Raw genomic sequence first — 9,700 nt, 5'->3', positions numbered from 1 at the left:
TACTTTTCTTCAGCTTATCTCCTAACTGTAAGACCTCCTTCATCAATTCGCAGTTTATCACCTGCTCTCTACCCTTTCTCCCCACCCATACGACACCTTCCAAATAATTTCCTAACAGGGATGTGAGCCAAGTTTAAATCAATTTACCTGGTCAGTGTAGGTATCTTGTCCTACCTCAAACACAGTTTCCACTCTTTCAGAGATGGAGCATCTACTTTCTAAGTCAGGGAGGTATTATTCAAGTCGGGGAATTAGAACAGGGTCACAGAAAGGCTGAAGAATTTGCTTTTTTGGTGTTTACTTATGTAGAGGAAAAAGAGCACATAGAGCATCCACAGTATTTAATTTGCTTGGATAATAGTTACAGATAAACAGGTACACTCCATATACAATTACCAATACTTTTTTATACAGTTCATATTTTAGTACATCAACACTATTTTATTTACATTCTATTTATGTACATTAACATCTTTCTAAAGTCAGTGCATTGTCAACAAGTTTTATACAGTAATTTACAAGGTGAATGTAGTTAATAGTTAATTTAATAAATCTTCTGCTAGTTATGGATTAAAAAAATTAATTACAACCAATATAACAAACATAGATCAAACAACATTAGTAGGCTGTGCTACCTATTTAAATAAAACATCTGTAAGAAAATTATTTAAAATCTTCCATTTTTTCATGGGACTTGTCCAGGTAGGAATGGACAGATTTTATATACTAAAAATCACAAAACTATAAAGTCTGGATTTTGTCTGACTTCATCACATTACACCATTTAGGCCACTCCTTCCTACGTGCAGTTATAGTCTTCCACTTAGAAAGCCATGTAAGACAACCTTTCCAAGTGCCATGAGAAGAACTGGGTAAGTCACTGGCCTCAGATACCAGAACACAAATGCTAAATTACACGGGTACCTAGTGTCTATGAGGAAGGAAGGGAAATGGAATCTGACAGTTAATGAGAACCAACCTCTAGGATCCAGATGAATACAAAAAGACTGAAAAAAAGGTGAAATATTTACTTTGAATATATATTTTAAAACAACACAGGAAAAAAAATGCTGCCTGAAATAAATAACATTTATATTTTTGTTCCAGTCTTGAATTATCAGAGGAAAAAATAAAGTGAGCAAAGAAACATAACTTCTGATGACCGCTACTGTGGAATTTAAAAAAAGACAAACACCAACATAAAAAACAAATGAACATACAAATGAAACAGAAGTTTACTTTTAAAACAACCAATTTCATTAAAAATATATACTATCAATGTTTGAGATGCGTTTTGTTTTTAAACTTAATATTATGGGGGGAAATACCCCATTCAAGTTAATTTATAGCCCTTATAGCCATCAACTATGAACAAGTTTTGAAAAGTTCATTTGTATGTACTCTCTCCTTTTTTAAAGTGCAAAACAAAGAAACAAAGAAAAATAACCACTAAGAGTGAAACACCATTTAGCTTTAATGCCACTTTCCCTCTCAGAAGCTTTCTGTGCAACGTGTGCAAGCGGAGATGGTGCAAATATTGGCAACTACCCGGTCACACTCAGCAGTGGGTATGGAATACGTTTTTTGAGGACACTTAAAGTATCCTCCAAAGTAAGATGCCTCTATCTGGAGGGCCATTTTAGCTGGACTTCCCAGGATGCTTTCTTTTTTTTCCTTTACAGTGTCTCCAAACAAGGTCCTGGGTAGAAGGCACACAGACTTTAAGAGATTCTCCCTTCCAAACTGACTGAGCACTACATATGGCTCTGCCACCATGACTGGTTGTGTCTCAAACACAACAAAAACAAAAAGAAAGACCTAAAAGGAGTGGGAAAATGCTTTAAAAAATAAATGGAAAAATCTGTGTCCATGTCATAAGAATCCTCTGCATACTTTCATGATCTTGCTTTCTCCATCTTGTCAATATAATGGAATAAAACTTCAGGAAAAAGGAGGTAGCATATCATGTCGTCCCCAGACAACACTAATGTTTTTGTTTTACTGACTTCAAGGAAATTCTTAGTATTTTGTCACGATCATTGGTAAACTCTATACTCACTACATATTTCTTCATATCTGGACAAGCACAATTTAGTTCTTATTTGGTCCCAGGGGGCTGGCGCCAAACCCTTTTGTTTACAGGCTAACGGTGGGCTCTGCCTGAAAGTTCTCTGCCAGAGAACTTGTGTGAGACACTTCCAAACCAAATTATTACTACTGTTATGTTAACTGCTATTCTAATTAGGATTTTTATTTTGTGCTTCAGGGTCACAGGATAAAATAAGTACATTTAGCTTGCCTTTCAGTGACGCTTTTGCCAAATGTTAGCTACAGGGAATCATCTCCCTCACCACCAGCCTGTCTAGCAGCCAGAGTGGTAGCTTTACTGTAACACACAGTACTTTTTGTAATCAGACTCAAAGTCTTCGTCCATGCTGCTTGTGTCTGCCATCTTTTTGCCATCAATCTTTGGCAGAAATTGTGCATAGTCTATCCCCTGCTGTTCATAGAAAAGAATGTAGGCAGAGTCGGTGTCAATTTCATCAGGGTGAAGTTCCTGAAAGGACAAGAAAAGCCTTCAATAAAAAAGCTATCTCAGGGGGTGCTGGGCGGAGGGGAGAAAAGGGGAAAAAATTGGAACTCTTGTAACAATATAATCAATAAAATATACTTAAAAAAATATTACTACTGGAAAAAAAAAAAAAGCTATCTCTTGCTGGCTCTTAATCCTTCCCAGGAAAAGGAGAACCAACCTTCTTTAAATTACCAAATCTGTTCGCTTTCAATTAGCTTAATATTTTGGCTGTCTCATACCTGCCCCTGAAATAAACCCCATTATTTTCAGTGTCTGTTTTAGGAAAAATATTCTGACTGCAGACAAGTTAAAAAGAATGACCTTGCCCTGACTGGTGTGGCTCAGTGGACTGAGCACCAATCTGTGAACCAAACAGTCCCTGGTTTGATTCCCAGTCAGGGCACATGCCTGGGTCACAGGCCAAGTCCCCAATTGGGGGTATGTGAAACGCAACCACACATTGATGTTTCTCTCCCTATCTTTCTCCTTCCCCTCCCCTCACCCTAAAAAATAAATAAAATCTTAAAAAAAAAAAAAAAAAAGACCAGAAAGCCCCCATCAAATCCTAATAGCTGAAAAGACAAAAACTTTTTCTCATTAATCGATACTTTTCTTCCCTTACTACTCATGTCTTCATTCTCTCCTTTGCATATCACCTTTGTTCCTTTAATACTAAAGCTTTTTACATACTGCTTCAAACAGAAAATTCTATTTCTATTTAGAAGAAAGTCCACTATTTCAACAAATATTTCCCAGAATTATCTGTTTCTTTTATTCAAAGATTGGGAATATTTACCTTACAGCTGCTGTCATTGTAACAGTACCACTTGCTATTTGGGTTTTTGGCATAAGTGACATAATGGCCTCCGCCCAGAATTCCTGAATGGCACTGTAAGAGAGAAGAAAGTGGAGGTATGTTACTAGTTAACAGTACTCTGGGCAGGGGACAGTACTAAGTGATTAGAAAAACACTAATCACTTAGTTGGTTAAGAAGGAAAGTTCTGGAATGATATAACATTTTCACAAAAACAAAACAAAAAGCAAAATTCAAAATTTAAAAGCTCCAAATCTAAATATTTTATAGTTGTATTATAAAAATTCCTTAGGAACATACATCTGTGAATAACTTGAACCTATGACCAGTTATAATGATTACATGACTATCCCCCACATTACTCTGTGAGCATCATGGATTTTATCCAAAAGGCCAAGACACCTGATGCTAACTTGGTCTTTCACCAAGCTAAATGCTTAGCAAATAAGCAAGCCCTGAAAAAAAGGTGAATGAACAAAGCACTAAAAAATGCAGATCGTTCTGAAAACCGTACAACAAACCCCTTACCGAAATTGCATATAGATTATAAATAGGCTTAGCACGAGTATCTTCTCTTTGGTCATCAGTGCTGTCTTCTTCACTGTGGTTTCCAAGCTGCCCGTTGCTGTAGTCATTGCCACATGCATCATGTTCATAAAGAAATCCATTGGCCAAAGCTACTTCGTGGTCCTGAGGGGTGGCCAGCTCAGGTTGGCTGCCCCCCAGCATGTGCCCTCGGCTCAAGATATCAGCCAGCTCACAAACTTGTCCAGTCCCATTCTCTTTGCTGGCATCCAAGTTCTCCTTACTACTCGACAGCTTATTTTTGCTGCCAATCTGGGGTAGCCGGAGCCTTCCTTTGCTCCTCCCTAAAGTCCGTGGGCTGCTGTTAGGACTGCTGTTTTTGCTGGAGGGGCAGCTGGTTCCAGTTTTTCTTGATGAAGAGGGCGAACCTGTCAAAGGGAGAAGGAAAGATTCATAAAATTCAAATACCACAAGTTAAACCAGTCACCAAATGTTAGCTTTGAAGCCACCTTCACAAGTGTACATATAGTGGTAAAGACCAGAGTCCTGACTGGCTACTTTTTAGTTCCTATTATGTAGCCAATAAGTTACATTCTTGTCCTCCTCAATGCCAAGCACTGAAAATACAGCAATGTCCTGAAAATGTGAATTACCATGTAGGAACTTAGAAAATAGTGGAAAGGTGATTTAGGTTAGGTTTAGTTTAAAACAATTATTATTTAGACTAAGGCCCTAAGGAGTTTTACAAATACATATCCTTCTCTTTTGTAAAATTATATTAAAAAATACGATCACCAATTATTAAGTACTTACTATTGCTAGGCATGGTATTGGAAACTCTATTATTATCTCTACTTCTCACAACAATCTTATATGGTCTTAAACTTTTTGTAGCTCTGTCTACTTCCTTCCATACCCTTAAAAATTGTTGATCCTCTAGAACTTTTTTTTTATGGGTTACATCTATCAATATGCACCACATACAATATACAAGGACATATTTCACTGATGATATCATCCTATCATGCTGGCTGACCTCACTGCACACTTGTGAGAAAATGACAAAGAAAGTGTTTTTATGAAAAGAGTTTGGATTATCCGGGCCCTTAGAAAGGGTGTCAGGGACTCTATAGGGGTTCTGGACCTCGCTTTGAGAGCCTCTGCCATAAGAGAACTGGGACAACAACTACCATATGTTCACCATATGCCAGGCATTACATAAAGTTAATTCATTCCTGACATAGGAAATCCTCGCACTCTGTGAATTTAGTATTATCTTCATTTCACAAGTGAAAAAGTAAATTTAGGGAGGCTGTATCTCTTGCTAAAAGTCACACAGTTCACATTTAGATAGGTCTGATTCTAGATAAGTTCGTTCCATCTCGTTTAGCTGTTGCTCTAGAGTGGGAGAGAGAGAGAAACATGCACCCTACAGGGGTCCCAGGGAAGCTCCCCTCAGGCTGATGTCTGGGCTTCCTGAGGTTCCCCCTAGGCTTCTTCACCTTTGGGGCTACTGATGATGTTTGCACTGAGTGAGGATGGGCTCTTGCTCAGGAGTACATCCTCTTCCCCTGCTGAGTTCTGCACATCCACTTTCTTCACCTCTCCTGCTGGGACCCTGGTCTCAGAGAGGTCATCCCCCTGGGGTGTGAGTGCTTTCCGCTGGCAGAGAACTGGGTGCTTTGGTACCAAAAAAGCACTAGGGTCAAAACTTTCACGAGGAAATTTAACAATTTTCTGTGATTTTATCCATCGACCATTTACAAACTGAAATCGTTTAAGGTGAATAATCTGGAGAAGAAAAGATAGAAAACATCTGGGTTAAAGGGTTCCGAAGATAACAAAAGAAAAATTTTATTATGTAACACAGTTATCAGTAGGGCCACTTTCCTTTAGCTATATGGCTAATGTGGTAATCTCCCTAATTTCATAGCCTGTGTATATCTAAAACTCTTTCTAAATTTCTTCAACATCCTTGGAACCTATATTTGCACATCCTGTTCTGTTTTCTGAGTTCATGACCCCCATTGACCTCTACCTCTCTCCAATATCGTAGATGATTCATTCACAGATACTCTCTAAGGAGACTACTGAATGCCCTGGCTCTCTTCTTCCCTTCCCTGTGTTTCCATCCCTAGAGCTAGCTAATTAATGTTATTAATTACTTGCGTATTCTTCGCTGGGAAGTTGTTCTGGATTAAGAAAAAACAAAACACCTATATTCATAATCTTACAAAGTAGTAGAAAGAAGTTATGAATAAAAAATGCATATAAGATCTGGTTAAAATATACCACTGCCTTACAGTTACACTTGTTATGATACTTTCATCCTCAAGAAAAAAGCTTCTTAAATGAATAAGATCGGTCACTTCAAAGCCTCCTGACAAACAACACAAGAGTCTCCTAATCCATGAAGGGAGAAGGCAGAAGTAAATCAAATTCAAAAGAACACATAACCCCCACTGCATGTGTGAGCTTGTGCACACACTTAACTCAGCAGTGTGCTGCAGCCACGTGACCACACACAGTGCAGCTGGGGGCTCCAGGCTCAGTTGCTTTTCTATCGTCCACTAAGGATGAGCCAAAAGCTTCCTTTCTCCGTAGAGCCAGAAGTGCTCATCAGGTCTACATGACTTTTCTCTCCTTTTAGGCTGTCTGCTCTTTAGTAGCAGGAGGTAGCAAATATCTATAGAACAATTAATTTCTATGTGCACAGCAAAAGTGTTTTAAGTACTACGGTGGGAGGATTTTATTCTCAAAAATAACACAAACAATTTGTTCATGGTTTCTCTCCTTCTTTGCCACTCTTGGTCTCTCAGAGGCAGGATTGTAACATACCAGGATGGGCGGAAGCCTCCAGAGATCCAGCTTCTTGGTTGCCAAGCAGTGGGTCTTACACTTGGAGCAGTAGTACATCTCATTTTCCCCCAGCTCCTCCTCACTGGTGAAAGCACGGAGACAGCTGTCCAGGTTGATGGGCTCAGCTTGCGCTCGCCGACTCTGTTCCACACTCTCATGCTCATCTACCACCTGTGAGTGGAGGGAATAGGAAGAATGGGGGGGGGGGGGGGTTAAAATGGTCACCTGGCTAGGCATCATCCTCTAGGGGATTTGCCCTTGTTTTATTCTACATGAAGAAAAAGAAAATATAACGCAGACTAAAAGTCTTTGAGCAAATACAGCATCTGTACATTTATTTACAAGCATCACATCAACATCGTAGATCAAATTTCTATTTGTATGGCCACAGCTCTTCCTGAAAATTTCTGAATGGCTCAAAATGACAAAAACGAACATGAAACTGCTCATTTATCTTACAATTCTGAAATCCTAAAACAGCTTATATGTGAGTTAGCCGTCAAATCAAGGGTGTTCAGATTAGGTCTTTTATTTTTTAACTAGAAAGACAGAACATTATTAGTATGCTGCAGGCTTTACAGAGGCTAGAAAAAATACCAGTGGAACACATATGCCAGATCTGAATTAAACAAGAAAGGTACAAAAAAGCTCACCCTGAGAATACAATACACCAGAGCGTTAAACCCCACAGGATTCAACTCATTTGCATAGAGACGCCATGTAACACAGTTATCAGAATACCATGTGTATCATTATCTATCTCCCTACATCATGGGACCTCCTCATCTGAGACTGCAATAAAAGAACATCAGGCTCAAAAGAGCCGGATTTTGTTGAGAAGGCCCCTTATACCTGCCAAACCTCTCTGGTCTTGTTAACCATGCTCGGCTTTGGAGCGAGAAGATGGTAGGTATAAGAAAGGAGAGACAGCAAAGGGTAGATGTGTAAGCTGTGTGCTAGAGGTGGCGGGGGTCAGGAGGAGGGAGAGGAGGAGGGGCCTAGAATGCAACAGAAAAGGAAGACTTTTTTCATCTCATGATACGTGGCTGTCACTTAATAAGCCATCAAGATCCATGGTGGGGGGGGGGGTGAGGCATAGTATGAGGACTGGGAATGCTGTTGTGAGACTTCACACAGGGATCTTTTCATCCCAGGGTGGAGTCTGGAATACAAGTCCAACAATAAATGCTCTCTTTCTGGCAAAGGTCACACACATGTCCATCCCTCCAGTTACTACTCCCTTCAAAACATGAATTGGTTCTCTTTGCCTGAGGCAATTTCCCTCATGTTTCCCTCCCTGAGCTCACAATGGGAACTACAAATTACAAACTAGCACTTCTCAGGACATGCAGTTTAAACTAGGTTTTCAGGGGTGACTTTTTCCCTACAGGAGAGAAGGACTAAGTCAGAGGCTGCCAAATGCTTCTATAAACCATCAAGGTTAAGGTCGATCATGCAATTAAGGGTTTTAGCATTGTATCACCATCCATTCTGGAAGAGCTAGTTTAAAAGGGATATAATACGGCTTGACTTTGGGTCACTGATTTCTTTTCTGATACTAACTCTCATCATCTTTAAATCTGGTCATCCAAGGAAAAAACTGACATTCTTAAAAAAAAGAAAACAAAACAAAACAAACAACCATACTGTATCATGGTTGCTGTAATCAGAGTAGGAAGAGGTATATCAAGCACAGTAGTGAGTGTTTCTTTTCTCATAACCAGTTAAACATTATCTTTATTAGTTCTACCAAGGATGCTTTATGGCCAACCACAAATTACAGTAAGTTATAAAAAAAATGCTGATTTTTATTGACTATATTTTATATAGAACACAGGCTATACAGCTAGATGGAGACAGGGAGGAAGGAAGATTGATTAAAAAATAAAAAAACGTTTGTGGATCGACAATAATTTTTATTTATCATTAAAATTTCCCTAAATGACAAAGATTCCCTCTACCTCCTGGGATCCATTGCCAGATTCTCTACTATTATTCAAATACTCTAAATTACTTATTGGCACCCTCTTCCTTTTTTCTAAGTTGCTTGAAAGCTCATCCTTAACACAAAACATAAGAAATGAAGTAATAGCTTTCATACATTATAATACTAGAAAAAGAGGGAGCTCTAGGAAGTTACCTAACTTAATTTTCTATTGAGGAATGTAAGGTCCAAACCGGGGGCTGGGGGGAGGCAATTGCCTCTCTATTTTTTTTCTGCTTAACAAATAAAACATTCATGCAGAAATTTTGGAAAACAGTGAAAAATGTACAAAGACAGGCAGGTTTTTTATATTTTTAATACAAAGACAAACACTGTCAAAATACTGGCAGATTTTCTTTTGTCCTTTTCCTAAATAGTGTTTTAATACTGAAGAGGTTTTTCAGTATATGCAACTTTCTACCTTACTTTTTAAAAAAACAGCCATGATATCATGAGTATCTTCCGATACGTGTCAGGGAAAACTCCTGGTAATCATGATTTTTAATGACTGTATACTATTTTATCCAATTATTATATAATGCTTTATTTACTGTGGGACAAATATAAGTTGTTTCTAATTTTTTACTTTTCTAAAAAATACTACAATAAAGATTTGTGCCAGCAAAGTACAGAATATTTCCCTAGGGTAATTTCTAGATGGGAAATCACTGAAATAAAAAGTATAAAACATATGGGCAATAATCTCAAGTTTAAACCAAGGTCTCTCTTTTGTCTACGTGACTCTCCAAACACACACAGAAACCACATGTAGGAAGAGATATTAAGTAGGAAGAAATTAGTCATTTGGCTCCACCTCCCAGCAAGGCAAAATATCTCAGTTGGAACTTGGTTCCCATGGTGTCCTAGCAGCATCACTGGAAGTGGAAATGGGGTGAGATTTAACAGGTCAGGTAAGCCCTTCTGCCTATGAAAGGGGTGTCC

At 38.6% G+C, this 9,700-nt stretch overlaps 1 protein-coding gene across 1 annotated transcript in view; it reads right to left on the bottom strand.

The window, feature by feature from the left end:
- Positions 1-328: 328 nt before the first annotated feature.
- USP32 (ubiquitin specific peptidase 32) overlaps positions 329-9,700 on the bottom strand; it is a 116,585-nt gene continuing 107,213 nt past the window's right edge. The window contains exons 30-34 of the mRNA XM_090290834.1: positions 6,754-6,945; positions 5,418-5,706; positions 3,919-4,343; positions 3,372-3,464; positions 329-2,557 (exon numbers count right to left, since the gene is read on the bottom strand). Of these exons, the coding sequence (XP_090146960.1) occupies positions 2,384-2,557; positions 3,372-3,464; positions 3,919-4,343; positions 5,418-5,706; positions 6,754-6,945 (1,173 nt within the window). The 3' untranslated portion in view covers positions 329-2,383. The remainder of the gene's footprint in view (positions 2,558-3,371; positions 3,465-3,918; positions 4,344-5,417; positions 5,707-6,753; positions 6,946-9,700) is intronic.

Source organism: Furipterus horrens, unplaced genomic scaffold (assembly GCF_987537825.1).
Source record: "Furipterus horrens unplaced genomic scaffold, mFurHor1.1.pri manual_scaffold_11, whole genome shotgun sequence".
Lineage (NCBI taxonomy): Eukaryota > Metazoa > Chordata > Mammalia > Chiroptera > Furipteridae > Furipterus > Furipterus horrens.
The sequence above is the reverse complement of the archived record's forward strand: the minus strand, read 5'-3'. Positions and strand labels throughout refer to the sequence as shown.